The sequence below is a fragment of the Galeopterus variegatus genome, unplaced genomic scaffold, assembly GCF_000696425.1.
Source record: "Galeopterus variegatus unplaced genomic scaffold, G_variegatus-3.0.2 Scaffold260, whole genome shotgun sequence".
Taxonomy (NCBI): Eukaryota; Metazoa; Chordata; class Mammalia; order Dermoptera; family Cynocephalidae; genus Galeopterus; species Galeopterus variegatus.
In genome coordinates, this window is record NW_007726371.1 from 399,566 (window position 1) to 415,857 (window position 16,292).

The following is a 16,292-nucleotide window of genomic DNA, read 5'->3' on the forward strand; positions in this document are numbered from 1 at the left end:
CACCAGGGACTGCTGGGCATTTCTCTAAATCCCAGTCCCAAGCCAGCTCTGAATGGCTGAGATGCCAACCCCTTTCCCCACCACACTTAATAAAACTGCAAATCCATCAAACAAGGTTTGGTTTTCATTCCACCCCACCCTTCCACACCTGCCCCATACCTGTCGAATAATCATCTGTCTACTTATCATCTAGAATTCACTTATTTCTTGAATGATAATCAATGTGTTGACAAAGAGAAGTGATTTATAATCATGTATTTAGACTTTCAAAAAGTCCTGGAAAAGGTTCTGTTCCATGCCAAGGTTATTTTTTAGAGTACAATAGAGGCGCCATGGACTAGGAAATGCTTTCGCCATTCCTTGAGACTGTGAGTACTTCCTGCCAATAGTGCAGCTCCATGGAAGTTGGTTGAATGGAACTGAGTTTGGCTAGTTGCCAATGGACAGGCACAGATGGTAAGCACTGCTGGAGTCCAGGAGGCTGGCCAGAGCCAGAATGGGCTCTGAAGGAGAGGGAGGAAAGAAGGCTTCATGAAGCACCAACTACACACTGAGAAAGAATCATTCATTCAACAAATATTTATTGCATGTTACTTTGTGCAAGGCACTGTGCTAGGTCCTACAGACACATCGGTGAGCAAGTCACATCAGTGAACAGTTTGTGCCTTTCTCACTCTCACAGCCATTTCTTTGTGAATTAGGGACAAACAGGGAGCACCAGGACATGGAACAGGGTGAGCAGTGGGCAGGACGGCCAGCCAGAATTCTGGTTTGTTGAGAATTGTGACTCTTGACCCACGCTCTACGCACTAGAGTCCGAGGCCTTGTTTGAAAAAGGAAGATCCACCTGGGGCTTCTCAGTTGTTTCATGGGAATATGTGCAGTATTTGGGAGTAACTGGGGTTTGATAAAGACCACAATATCTATGTGCTGAAATGGGCCTCAAGGACTTCAAGTGCCTACCTTAAAGACTTCTTGGGAATCTTCATGGGCTTGTGTTTTGATTGCCCTATATCCAGGCCCCATACTGGAGCATCAAACATGGTCCAGGATCTCATTTATTGAGTGCCTAGCATGTGTCAGGCACATCACATACATTATCTTAATTAACCTTACAACAACCCTATGAGGTGGTCTGAGGTGATAGCAACACTATTTAACGGCAGTATGTCTTGAGCACTGACCAATCAGAATGGACTAACAATCAGAACAGATGCTGGCTGTAAACAACTAGGATGGCCATGGGGAAAAGAAGGAGAGGGGCACAGACTATATATATATTCCCATTTCCCAGAGTATCAAGCCAGGATCTCATCTCCTTGCACTTCAGGGCTGTCCTGGGTCATTCTGAACCCCCCTTCTCCCTGTGGATGCTTCCACCTGCTCCCGGTGCTCATTACAGGTGCATGAAAAGCTCCCTTGCCTGCCAGCCCTCCTAAAGCAATGGTATCTATTGCAGCTGCCCTTTTCTCCTAGTAACTTCCTAGGGATGTCACTGTTTGTCTCAAAATTCTTCAGTGGGTTTGCTGGAATGCCAAATGATCACCTTAGTGTGGCCTTCAGGACTCTGTGCTCTGGCTTGAAGATGCCTTCCAACCATACTTGCAGTAATAACTACCCAAAATGTCTTCAATGCCAGACATTTTCTCAACTAGATGAAATCTCACTCTCCTTAGCAATCCAACAGGGCAGGATAACAGTGATGGATGTACTTGTCAGATGGCCGCTACAGTCCTTCTAAGGGCAGGTGCTGTATTCTTTCTATCCCTCACCTTGCCTGGTGCAGTGCCTGCCTGGCACATAGTAGATGCTCAGGAAATATTTACCTAGGTCTCAGGTCTGCCTTCCTCCAGTGCAGCTTTCCAAGTTTGAAAAAGTTTCACTCTATAGAGAATGTGAAATTTTGCAGTTACTTTTTTCCAAAAAAAAAAAAATTATTATGTAAAATTTCAAATATACTTAAAGTTGAAAGTATTTTATAGTGAATACCTTGTTACCACCTAGATTTTACCACGAGTATTTTCCTGTACTGGTTTTATCCATTCCTCACCTATCCATCTATCTATCCATTGTCTTTTTTCTTTTTTTTTTTTTTTGGAAGTCGAAGACATTAGTATACATTTCACTCCTAAGCACTTTCCCCATACATAACATTAACTAGAGTTTAATATTTGCTTATTATTCTTTTTTCCTATTGAGGTAAAATATACATACAACGAAATACATAAACATTAATTGTACATTTTCTGAGTTTTGACAAGTGTAACCCCTACTAAGATATAGACCATTACCACCACTCAAGAATGTTTTCTCTTGTCCCTTCCTAGGCAACCCCCTCCCTACATCCCCAGAGGCAACCACTGTTTTGATTTTTTTCCATCATCGATTAGTTTTATCTGTTATAGAACTTCATATAAATGGAATAATATAGGATGAACCATTTTGAATAAGACTTCTTCTACTCAGCCTGTTTTTGAGAATCATCCATACCATTTCAAATATCAGTAGTTTGTTCCTTTTTATTGCTGAGTAGTACACCATTGTGTGACGACACCACAGTTTAGCCATTCTCCTACTGATGCACACTTGGGCTGTTTGCAGTTTTTGGCTAGTCAAAATAAAGCTGTTGTGAATGTTCTCATACAAATTCTTCTGTGGACATGTGTTTTCCTTTTTCTTGGGTAGGTACCTAGGAGTGGAAATGCTGGGTCATAGGAAAGATATAGTTTAGTTTTATAAGAAACTTCCAGCCTTTTCCCAAATTGGTTGTATCTTTTTACATTCCCACGGACAATGTATGAGGTTTCTAATTGTTTGTGGTTACTTTTGCAGCTCTCTGCTTCAGTCGCATACTTAGCCTTATTTTATACCCATGGAATGCATTTACCCTTATACTTATGGAAGTAAGTTTGTGGTATATTACTTAAAAACTCCCCCAATTTTGATGACTACTAAACGTAAATCCAAACTCCAGAAAGTTGCTAAAATGTGAGTCAGCTCTATGTGATAATAGCTTTTAGTGAACATTTATGTGCTGAGCACTGTTAAGCATTTTACATGCATTATCTCACTTAATCCTTAACAACATCCCTGTGAGGTAGGTGCAATATCATTCCCATTATACAGACTATGAAACTGAGGCCCAGAGAGGTTAAGTAACTTGCCCAAAGTCATGTAGCTCATACATGGCCAAGCTGAAACTTGAACCAGGGTCCGTGATCTTTATTACCACCTCGCTAAAATGCTTTCTATGTCCTTTGTATACAGAATAACAGGGGGAAAAACGTTTCTGAGTTGGAAGTCTCATCTAACTCCCTTATTTTACAGCTGAGGATACTGAAGTCTAGAGAGGAGAAGAGATTTGCCTGAAGTCCCCCATTAGTTAATGGCGAGCCACCAGAATCCAAGTCTCCGCCTGCCTCCCAATCAGGAAACCTTTTCGCTCCACGGCATGGCTTCCTTCAATGCTTTGGGCAATTCAGATTTTATTTCTGGCTTTTTAATTGTGACAAGGATCTGAAAACCACTTTGAGATCTTTGAAAGAAGTGCATGAATGTAAAAAGGTGGAGTAAGGTCAACCTTCCCTTTTGGGCCAAGTCATTAGGTCATAAATGAAATTGTCAAACTTGTGTCAATTCCTACCTAAACGTTATCTTGAAAATGTTTCTCCCACCTATTCAGTCTTCTCTGGGGAAGGAAAGAAAACAATGAAGATACGTGCGGTATTCTGTGGGAAAGGAGTGGGAAAGAGTCCCTGCCGGCACTTTTCTCTTAGACTCCCACAGCACCACCTGGTGGACACTCAGGGTTTTTGTTTTCTTCATTTATTTATTTATTTTTAATTTTAACATTTACTTATTCATATTTGTGGGGTACAGTGTATTGTTTCAGTACATGCATATACTGCACAATGATTCACTTAGGACAGATAGCATATGGATACAAGAATATGCTATCTACCACGTTTTTCTCCATTTAGAATGCTTTTCAACTCAAACGTCTAGGTGGCTAGGGATCCAAGTGAGACTTGGTCACTTGGTTCCTGCCGTGGTGGAGTTAACATTCTAGGGGGGCAGACACTACCCAGACCATTACAACAAGGTGTGGTAAAGGCGCTGCTAGAGGTAAGTAGAAGAGCGTAGTGCTTAAGAACAGCAGCCACAGCCTCAGACAGACCTGCCTTTTGGTTCTGGCTTGGCTACCTACCAGCGGTGTTACCTTGAGCAAAGTCACTAGATTTCTCTGTGCTCCAGTTTGCTCATCTGTAAAGTGGAGATAACAGTGCTTATCATAGGATTTTGTGGCAAGGATTGCATAAAGCACTTAGCATAGCACCAGGAACATATTAAATGTTCAATAATGTAGGCTGTGGGTATTTCATTATTAACAATAAGCATATGGTGCTGTAGGAACCAGAGGAGAGACATTTAACTGAACCTCCAAGAGCTCAGGGCAGACTTGCCTGAGGATGTGGCACATGAGATGAGTTTTGACTAGGAAATAGCCATTCGGATCCTTTTCTACATGTGGAAAGCAATGCCTGTAACATTAGGAGAAAGAAAACAACAGGGTTCACCTCCCCTCACCCCTACATCATGAGAGATGGCACAGCGTCCTTTGCTTTAGGGGTGCCAGGGGGTTCAGAGAGGGCTTCTGAGCTGGAAGATGATATGGGAACAATTAGCAATTATTGGAATCAGGCTCCGGACCATTTGAGAAGTTCCCATGCAGGGTAGACAGAGCTTTACTTGAAATTGGATGCTAAGAGAAAAATCAAGACCAGTTGTGTCCACTACCATCAGTTTGTTTAATTTTGACTTTGTTCTTGGGTAATAATGTTTTGGTGGCTCTTTATTCATCCAGAATTGTGATAAATAGGCATGATGGGGCCTCGTAAATTTCCACTGCCTCAAAACATGTACAGTTCTGGGTCCCTCCACTTCTCTCCAAATTGTGCCTGGCACACACCATGACCATATCTGACCCTATTCATGTTTTTCATCTCCCCTGCAAATGCTTAACCCCTCTAGGTTATCCAACTTTTACTCATCCTTAAAGGCCTAGATTTTCTCATTCATTTTTTCATTTATTCATTCATGAAGTATTTTCTGAGCACTAACTATGTGTCAGGCATGGTGGCAGGCACTGGAGATATACAGTCACGTGCTGCATAATGTTTCAATCAACAATGAACTGCATATACGACAGTGGTCCCATAAGATTATGACGGCTTTACCATATAGCATAGGCATGCAGTAGGCTATACCATCTAGGTTTGTGTAAGTACACTGTATGATGTTCACACGATGAAATCGTCTAACGATGAATTTCTCAGAACATATATCTTTGTCATTAAGTGATGACTGTAACAGTGAATGAGAAAGACACAGTGTCTAACTTAGCAGAGCCTACAGTCTGCCTGGGACTACAGAGAGGAAAACAAAGCATTGAGACCATGTGTTACCAATGCTCTCCAAGAAGAGGGATACATCTAGAATAGTGTTTTCCAACAGTTTTCATCACATAGCAGATGCAGATAATATATACTAACCCTGGGATAAATGAGTAAGAAAGCAACCCTGCCAGGGAGCTGTGGCCACCCCAAGGGCAGAAGGCATCAGTATCTCAGGCACATGTGGAATCTCTTGGAGATGTCTGAACCTCAAGCCCATGAGATTCCTGTTGCTCTCACCTCACTTAGTCCTTGAAGGCTGATGGTGCACAGAGGGGATGCTGTTGTGGACGAATGCACATTCCTTGGAATTAGCCGGAATTTGGTGAGAGTCACTCTTGCCTCTTCAGCCTTATCCTCAGACTGGAGGCCTTCAAGGAAGCCTTCCCAGACAACTAAAGCTTAAAAAGTTCTCTGTCTTTTCCAAATTCCTACATATGTAGAGTCTTTAGCTCACAGTTCTAATTCACCCCCATGGTCTGATACCACGTGCTGATAGCACAAGACCTTCTTTTGTCTCCTCATAGCATCTAGCACTACTAAACAAGAGAGGGCCCAGGAGCACTTCTTAGTGTCATGTTTTTTGTTTTTTGGGGGTTTTTTGTCTTTTTCGTGACCGGTAAGGGGATCGCAACCCTTGGCTTGGTGTCGCCCGCACCGCGCTCAGCCAGTGAGCGCACTGGCCATTCCTATAAAGGATCCGAACCCACGGCGGGAGCGTCACTGCGCTCCCAGCGCTGCACTCTCCCAAGTGCGCCACGGGGCCAGCCCCTTAGTGTCATGTTTTAAGACAAAGGACATCTAATAATATTGGAACTTAACAGGGCCTTAAAACAAAAATGGCTTTGCTAAGAAAAGTCTAATGCCTGACCTGTCTTTCAAAACTTTTAAGAGAAAAAGTCCCAAAGTTTTAAGAGAGAGAATGAAGTCAACAGCTCGAGCTAACATATTTGTACAGCCTTACTCCTGGAGACAGGATGCTGAATCCCTGCAGCCCCAGGCCGGTTTTGGAATTTTTCATATCTGAACAAAAGCAAAGAGGAACCAAGATAGTCCACAACCCTGGGAGACGGGTCAAGAGAGCTACTGTTTATACCATAAGCAAAAGAGAAGAGTTCACAAGCAAAAAGAGCCCAGGGGGCCTCTCACAGAGAAAACAAAGACTCCTGCTGAAATGAAACAGAAGACTCTGTATCCTTTCCTTCACTTGAACTCCCTGAGAAAAGTTAGTTGTCACTATCACGAATCCTGAGGGGTAACAAAAAGCAGATCTGGATGAAAAATGATGCCACCTATAGGAAGGCTGGGGGTCATACTTGATGCATTCTAGCTCATCTCTACATTGCTCCCTTAGTAACTGTCCGGACAGGAAGGCTTCCCGATTATTCTCTCTGGCCCTGTCCTTTACCCACTCTTGGGGAGCCACATTGCTACTTTCCTATGTCAATGCATGCTATTCATCATTGCAAACTGAATGTGGGGCTTGGAATGCCCTTTTTTAAGGAAAATCGGAGAAACAGCTAAGGTGAGAAGAATTTATAAGAACAGCTGTTGGCCATAAAGAAGAAAATATATGTGGGAATGTCTGTAATACATATTATATGCATGTGAGTATCTGATTCTGAGCTTCTTATAACGCCATGGGCTAGCAAAGAGCTGGAACAAGAATAAATACTTGACTTCAAAAGAACCATTTGCAGATTTCTGCTGCAAAAGCCACTCTAGAGAGACACATGGGTGGGTGAATTACAACACACTTTTCCTTTTTCCATTGTTTCTAGAAGTCTCTTGATGCTTTTTTGATTGATTTCTTGCAAACCCAAGACAAAAATAAATTAGGAAAATTGGAATTAGGAAAAGTTGGTGTTTAGCACTTCCAAGTGCCCCCACCCCCAAAGCCCATTTCGGATTCATCATACCCTTAGGTGTGTCTTCCAAGAAACATCTTGTTTCTGTAGCTCATCCTCTCAGAATCTCATTCTTTTCCGTGTCAAAGGAATAGCTAGTTAACCTGCCAAAGCAAAAGAAAAATCAATCCTATACAAACAGGGGAGGGTTAGGGGAGCCAACAGTTAACCAGGAGTCTCAGACCTTCCTTGGTAACCCGTGAAGCCCATTCTCTCTTACATGAATCATTTTGTGGCTTAATCCTAAAGAGACATGCTAATAAAGGAGTTTAAAGAACTAGCAGGAAGGCCACTGTTGGCCAGTGAGAGAGGATGAGGTATGGGCAGTTTTTTGGTGGTCTTATTGTTGTTAACTTTCCCATGGGATTCCTAAGTGCAGCCAGGGTGAAGAACCACTGGGAGGAACGAACTTGACATACTGGAGAACACAGAAGTGAAATAGAATGGAAGGGTCCTGCAGGACAGATAAGGTAGGAAGGTTAATGACAACAGAATAATGCTCTCAACATGGAGAGGAAATTTTCAATTCTACACCCAACTGAATCAAAATGTAAGGTTTTATATTTACCTCCCATCTACCCCTTCTCAGTAAGCTACTGTAAGATATGTTCCATCAAAAAGAGGTAATAATCCAAGTAAGAAAAAGACATAGGATACAGGGAACAGGAGATCCAATACATGATAAAAGTAGAGAGAAATCTCAGGATGATGGTGAAGGTGGATCCCAAGATAATGGCCTTCTACCAGGGAAAGGAGAGCAAATGATCTTAACTGGAGTATGTCAGAAAGTTCTAGGAGAGATTTCTTCCAGATGAAATTGTTAGAATTCTTGTTATCTCTAAGTCTTGAGAGGAGATTTAGACAACTGGTGGAGAGTCTGGTGTTGAATTAGTGACATGTACATAAAAAACCAAGCAAATGGAAGAAACACAATTACTAGCTCCAGGGGGTTAAAAATGCTGGAAAGGAAAATTAATCATAGTTTTCCTACCAAATTTTCAGCTCAGTATACCATAGTTACTACAATGTAATGAAAGTACACGTTTATATTAGGAGGATGAACAGCATGCCTGCATATAGTGAGGTCAATAAATAGCAATAAAATCAAGAAGCAGCAAATACATGCATGTTATTTAGAAACAAGAGAGTAAATACTAAAACAATCAAGTAAGAGTTGAAAGTGGTTGCCTCTGAGGCAGAGGAAAATGGGGGAGAGGGGTAAGGGCAGGGGATAGCTGTCTTTCACTGACTTTGTAGAATAGCAGACCTTAAACCTGTGCCTTCTAAACTGGGGCTTGCACTCTCTCTAGAGCTGTGCAGTCCAATATGGGAATAAAATTAAAAATTCAGTGCCTCAGTCACACCACATTTCAAATGCTCAACAGCCACATATGGCTGGTAGTTACTATAGTGCATAGCACAGATACAGAACATTTTCAACTTCACAGAAAGTTCTACTTGACAGCACCATGTTACAGGGTCATCAAATCAATTTAGTGTGTTACAGCTAGCATTAAAATAAATGAAATCGAATAGAAAAGCAGTGTGCATCTCATAAGTATTGTTTTTTCACAAAAACATTTTCATAAAATATTATTTTATATATACACACACATAAGTGTGTGTGCACACATTGTGGATCACAATTTCAAAAAGCTTGGAAGCACTGCTTTAAATTGTGTGTATAACCCTGATTAAAAAATAAAACATGAGTGACAAACTCCTTATGGCTAGTAGAATCCTCACTTCTTGGGATGGCACCATCCACAGCCTCAAAAACCTATGGGAAACATGGGACCTGGGCATGATTAAAAAACTACAGTTCGGGACAGCAATACCACAATACTAAAGCTAGATGTTATAGGGTTTAGGGACTATCACATTCCCCATTTCTTCTAGCCTTTGCCTTTCCCTTTTTGCATAGGGTGTCTTTTTTGGAGTCCAGTCCTTTTTTAAAAAACAAACAAATACGAATAAGAAACTAAGGCTAAGAGGGTGTTATAGGAGATTTGCCCATGGTCACAAAACTAGTGATAGAATGAGCTCACATCTCCTGACCTCTAAATCCGGAACTCCTTCCACAAAATCTTCAGGGGCAGGCAATCCATTAAGTCTCTAAGTGTGCTAGTCAATATTTTAAACAACCTGACTGGTGAATATTGTCCGGATACAATAATGATTATGATAATAGCTAACTTAAGCTATAGTTCTGAACAGTTCACATGAATTAACTCACTTTAACCCTCACAACAACCCTATAAGGTAGATCCCAAAAACCCTGTTTTTGAAGACAGAGAACTGCAGCTTTGGGATGTTTATTAGCTTGCCCGAAGTCACACAAGTAGTGAGTGGCAAAGCCAGGAAACAGACCAAAACAGTCTAGTTGCACAGCTCTTAACACCATTTTATATGCACCCTCATATAATAAATTAATTTCTCCCTAAATATTAATTACCCTAAAATTAATAATTATCATTTATTAGAACCTACTAATAATCCATACAACATGACTATGTTTTGTCCCACAGTATCACTATTACAAAGGAGTTCTACTCCAGTAAGTGCATCGAAGTAATAGCTTTGGGTTCAAATACTCTGAACTAATGAATGGGAATTCTACAAACTGGGTTAACTGCTTAATGCAATTCTATAAACCTAGAGATGTGTATTTTGTGTTTAAAAGTTTGGTTAATAATCTTCAAAATTACAGATGTTATCTTGATGCATAATTAAATACAAATTGGTTTGATAACATGGGTGGATTTATTTTTTAAGATTTGAGTGCAAACTTAAAAACAAGAACAAAAAAAGCTTTTCATCAAGAATAAACACAAAATCTAAAAAACAATCCTACAATCGTGCATTTTAACAGAAAGTACAAATATGAATACATTATAATTTGTAATTACATTTGAAAATTAAAACACTTTTCTCCAACTCCAAAACACCACACAATCTTTAACCTGTTCTCATCTTGTTACCTTAGAGACATTTGTCATATGCTATCAGGAAAATATAGGCAAGGATTACTAATCAGTTCCTATGATCTCTCTTTAACTTCTGATTTTTGAATCATTCATCTATATTTCAGTTCTGAATAGCCATACAATTATACCTCCACTCTAGGAAAAACAAAAAATGAATACAAATATCGGAGGCAAGATACTTTCATGTAATTAAAGCAACAGTCACAAGTGTTTGACTTAGAAATGTACATACATGTAAATAAATTTTTTAAGTATCACTTTGATGGCAGACATGTAATAATAACTGTGAAAGATTTAAAGTTATAAAAAATGTGAGATTAAAATCTTTAGGCTCAAATACTTGAAAAGTCACTATGAATACGGAAAAATTTCTGTTTACATAAACATGTATTATTTTTAGATGAAAAATCAGGGGGTAGTGGCATCTCCCTGGTCCCTTAACAATATTTGTATTTTTGCAAAGAATTAGCAGCACCCAACCTTAAGAGTTAATTACATGTTTCGAAAGGACCTATACAACAGATTAGTTGGCAGTGTTCTAGCTTTTGGGAGACGTGGGTGGGTGGGGATGCAAGTAACTGAGATAACATAGTATGCATGCACTCACACATTTAAAATCACCATTTCAAATGGGCAAAAAAAGTCACATATTGGAAAAGTCTAAGAAAATCATTCTTAAAGGATAAACAAACAGTGGGCCAGGAATAATAAAAGCTGAACAGTAGTCTACTTGATAATAATGGTTTTTCACTCTTCAAAGGCAAGGTGGGAAGAATGAGAATGCTCACATATGCATAACTTCAGGGAAATTCACTTTGCAAAACACTGAACAAAAATCTTTACAAAAACCTTCACTCTCGTTTATAATACCAGATGATTTTTTCCTCATTACCACCATATACATAACATTTAAATATTCCTTATAAATATTTTAGAGCAAAAAGAATTTTTTTTGCAATGGTGGCCCACATGTATACAAAGCAATGTAAGCAACATATATATATATATTTGTATATATAAAATGACTAAGAAAAAGTGCAAAGAATGACAGTATTTAGAATTTTTGTAACTATGGTTCAAGTGTGAATATCAATCAGGATATATAATCCCAGATTTTAATAAAGATTCAAAAAGAAACCCACACTCCAAGTTACTGTACAAACATCAGTCCCTTATCAAGTAACTCTGCCCTTCTCCCAAATCCAGCATTTCCAGTTTCTAAACTCTTCACAAACAGGAAAAAAGTGGTAACAGTGTTTTCTTCCCTTTAACTTCCCAAAACTCATCCAAGTTAATTAATCACCCGTAGGTTCGAACAAGATATTGGGGAAGTCATTCATTGTAACCCGCTTTGCTAAAATTAAAGCAAAATGAAAGGCTTTCTGAAATGCAAACTACTGATCAAGAACCAAATCAGCAACAGCAAACAGACCTTAAATTACAAATGTAATTTAATACGAGTGCATTTTAAAATCAATCCCTGTTATCGAAGATAAATTCAGAGTCTAAATCTCTTTCCCAGGTTCAGTGCTGTGCAAGGGTCACAATGACAAATATGTATGATTTCATCATCTTTTCTAAAAGACAAAATGCTTCCTATTAAATTTTGATCAACTTTCTATCATTTCATTCTTGGCTTCAGTCTTTATTTTAAACAAGCACAGAAAGGCAATTTTCTGTGATTTTTAAAAGATGTACTTTCCTATAAGTCATTCAAATAATTACAGTTACTGATTTTAGATCTCAAAGTTTCAAAAAAGCAGTTCCATTTTCCTTTAAATATATTCCTAGATATTTTTTGGTGTATATGTTCCTCTGTTCTTACTTTAGGCACTGTAATTATTCACAAAATTACAATGATTCTAAGTCTAACCTATTACCTTCTAAAGTATTATTTGATTCTGTATATTATATTACGATTGAATTTTCCCTTCAAGATAAATGGCTGGAAGAGAATTTTAAAGCCCTGCAGCACCTTCTGCTTTGAGTAGTGTTAAAACATACTTTTTGTCATGCTTAACATTTAAGCTTCTGAACTAGGAAGACAACAGACATTGGAATTTCCTCAAACTACATTCTACTCCAACTCCAATTTATTTTGTTCAACAATGAAATTTTTCCTTTATGAATACAAGTATATCTTAGGCTAATTTTTAAAAACAGAATTTCTGCTCTAAAATCAATAACACAGCTAACGGGAAATAACTTCAATTTCAGCTTCACTAAAACTATGCAAAACTAAGTTAAAGTAGACTCCACAACTATAATCGGTTTGGGTGGTGTTTTTTTTCTTTTTTTTATTATCATGTCTTCATAATGATATACCTTACATTCTAACAGCTCAATGAAGTGTTAAAACTATAGAACTGAAAAACCACCAGACTACCTCCTGTGAACTGTACATAAGATAGCAACATTTTATTTGCCCCCATACATTCGCTCAATGTCTTTGAGGTAATGGTTCTTCAGTTCCTTCCTTTTCAGTTTGAAAGCATCGGTTACCAAACCAGTTTCAGGGGTCCACGGCTCTGGGCTTAAGCGAACCTTGATTGGAATTTCAAACCGCTCCAAATTCACTGAAATGAGAAAGGGAGGGATGGGAGAAAGGGAGAGAGGGCGGAAAGGAGTGGGGAGGGTGGGAGAGGAGGGAGAGAGGAAGAAGAGGAGAGAGAAAAGCAATTAAAACATGAATTTTGCAGGATTTACTAGATGATGCAGGTTATGAGGCAAACTTATTTAATGGTTTTGTTAGATGGTTTATGAATGATACCACTATCTTATCATTTAATTTTATGTTCTTCAAAGTAAACATAAGTTGTTCCAGTTGGAAAGTTTTAATCTATGTGGCTTTTATTCTAATACACACACACACACACACACACACACACACACAACCTTCCTCTTGAGAGACTATTTGTTGCTCCTTCTGCTTGGGATGGTCTTCCCTACTATAGTTGCATGACTCACTTCCTTACTTCATCCAGGAGTCTGCTCAAATGCCACCTCCTCAGAAACAACTTCCCTGACCACTCATCACAAAAGAGAAGTCCCTTTGTCTCTCTACATCCTGTTACACTATGATTTGTTCAAGGTACTTATTACCACCCAACACATTATATATTTGTCTCGCCCACTAGAATGTAAGCTCCATGAAAGTAGCATCTTTGTTTTGTTTACTGTCATCCTTAGGGCTACACTGAGAGCCTTCACTAAACACATACAAGTTTATTCATTCATTCTACAGAAATTAAGCCTCTGAACAAATAGTCTTCATAAGCTTTATTGTACAGTATATAAATATGGATCAAAAAGAAGATTGTGAATTTCACACCTTTCAATGGTATAGAATTGATGTAGTGCATGTTGTATCTGAGTTAGACAACTCAATGCATGCTGGAAGAAATGTAAGAAAATAAGGACACAGACGTAATCGGTACAGTATTAGATAATTTTAAATTCCATAAATTATATAGTAACAAGTTATTCATTACTATTACAAGGTCATCCTTAAACTGCTTGTTAGCAGTAAGGCTAATCTACAAATGAGCTTTATTCTATATGCAATTATTTAAAACAGCAATTGCTAAGAAGCAAAGATCTGCATGTGGGGGGAAAAATCAAACTATTGCTAAACAGCTTAGATGACTTTAGAATTAATTTGGTTTCAGTGACAAGCACAAAGAACTCAAATTCATGAAAGTTCTTGTTCTAGTACTAGTCTCAGTTTTATGAAAGCTTGGTTGGATTAGTGAGTTTCTCATTAAAATGAGAGGAAAATATAAAGCTGAGTGTGAAAAATAATCTTTCAAATATTACTTAGAACCAACTTTCTAAAAATAATGCCTGAAAATGTAGTAAAGGAACGTAAAACTTGCTTGAATTAACAATATCTACTCTGTTAATGCATTACAATTCAGTTACACAGAGTTATCTGAAATGAGCCTACCTGTTCCCAAAGTCACATCTGGATCTCAAGGAAACAGTTAAATGGATTTGGTTCCAAAATCTATAATTTCATTTTACTTTTCCTACTAACATAGGTCCTATCCCAGAAACACTGACAAAAGTGGGACAAGCCAAGTACCTTATTTCCATGGCACATAAGCAAATTAAAACATATTTATAAAAATTCCTATATTTAATCTTCATTAACTAAATTCCTATTTAAAGGAAAAACAAAAGGCTGCTTCGGGAGTTTCGTTTTGGGAACTCCTAAATACTACCTAGTGCTACAAGCTATAGAGAACAATGGACAATCACAATTTCCTGTAAACAGAATAAATTAATTGCCAACAAATGAGAAAGATTAGGAGAAGGAAAAACAAAAACCATTTTATTATTTTGAGGCTGGCCAATACAGGGATCTGAACCCTCAACCTTGGTTTCAGCAGCACCACGCTCTTACCAAATAAGCTAACCCACACCAGCCCTAAAAATAATTTTAGATGTGGCATTTTTACGTGAATTAACTAGAACATTATGAAGTGTTAGCCTGGAGGTGGCAGCAAATGTCGATTTTTATAGCCATTGGTAGTTGCTCAAAACACTCAAATAACAATTAGTTTGCATTCTTACGATACTTCCTAAACCTCACACTTATACTTAAAACATGAAGAGACCCTGCTATGAAAGACGTATAATTTCAGACTGATTTGCTGAATACAATTAAGACTATTTTATGCTTTTTTGCATAAGTCTTTAAAATTATAATTTGAAGCAAAAGGTTGGCAAGATAAATCTTTTGTGGCATAGAGAAGTTTATGATTTACACATTTAGCTCATGATTAGCATTCATTATCCAAATCATTAATTGTTCAATTACATGCTCACTCCAAGCACAGAAAAGTTATGCGGGCCTGGTGGGTCCCAGAATTTTATTCCATTTTCTGCCCAATTGTGATCCGGCTTGACTTTCCCCATTGTTGCTTTTATACAGCTAAATATGCAATGACAAATTATTCAAGTCACATTCTGCTTCATTAGTACATTCAGAGTGTGACTAAGGATAATCGCACTGCACCTCTAATGGCTAGCCTATTGGTTGAAATACTTTTGGAAATAATACATTTAAAGAAAAATCCAGGGTTTGTATCAAAGAAAGTTCTGGGAACCCGGTGACATTAATATAAAAGTGTGTTATATCAATAATACTATAAACAATACCATCTTGAAGAAGAAAACATTAAGCCACACTGTCTAGTTATAAAATAAGTAACTTTTCAATCTGATTAAGTTAACAGGCAATTGTTGTTTAAAACTTATAGTGTCCAGAGTTCAGAAAGTTCTTCTTGCGGAAAAATTACTTGTCAAGTTTAAGTTGAAAAACTTTTACTATAAACTATACTTTTAAACCAACATGGAACCTACATAATAATTTTAAAAATAAATAGAAATAATAGTAGCCTAGTTAGGGAAAGAGCTGTACTCATATATCTCTGATAGGAACATAAACCAGTAAATTTTTTCTGCAGGAAGAGAAAGCAATTTGGCAACAGGGAGAAAACCTTTATATATTCTGTTTGACACAGAAATTTCATTGCTAGGAATTCATACTAAGAAAGTAATTACACTAGAAAATAATTGAGAATTCAAGATATGTGTTACATTTGTTTACAGTGGGGGGAAAAAGTGGAATTCACTTAAAAACCAAACAGGGACTTAAATAGATACTTACGTACCAGAATACTATTTAGCTATTAAATTGTTAAAAATGAAAAACGTAATTCTAAAAATGTCGATGACATTGACAGGTTAAGTTTACATACCAGAATGTAACCTTGCCACCCAAAGATAACTATTATCAAGTGATTTTTACTTCCTTTTTTATAAATTTTCTATACTGTCCAATATTTTATAGTTAGTATAGATAATTTAAAATCAGAAAAATGCTATTTTCACTTTTAAGAGAAAAACAATTTAAAATTAGGTTAATAGCTTCCAGTTAA

The 16,292-nt window shown here is 37.9% G+C and overlaps 1 protein-coding gene across 2 annotated transcripts in view; it reads right to left on the minus strand.

The window, feature by feature from the left end:
- Positions 1 to 10,878: 10,878 nt before the first annotated feature.
- ACSL4 (acyl-CoA synthetase long-chain family member 4) overlaps positions 10,879 to 16,292 on the minus strand; it is a 44,651-nt gene continuing 39,237 nt past the window's right edge. For both annotated transcript variants that reach the window (XM_008566667.1, XM_008566666.1), the window contains one exon: positions 10,879 to 12,923. In XM_008566667.1, the coding sequence (XP_008564889.1) occupies positions 12,766 to 12,923 (158 nt within the window). In that variant the 3' untranslated portion in view covers positions 10,879 to 12,765. The remainder of the gene's footprint in view (positions 12,924 to 16,292) is intronic.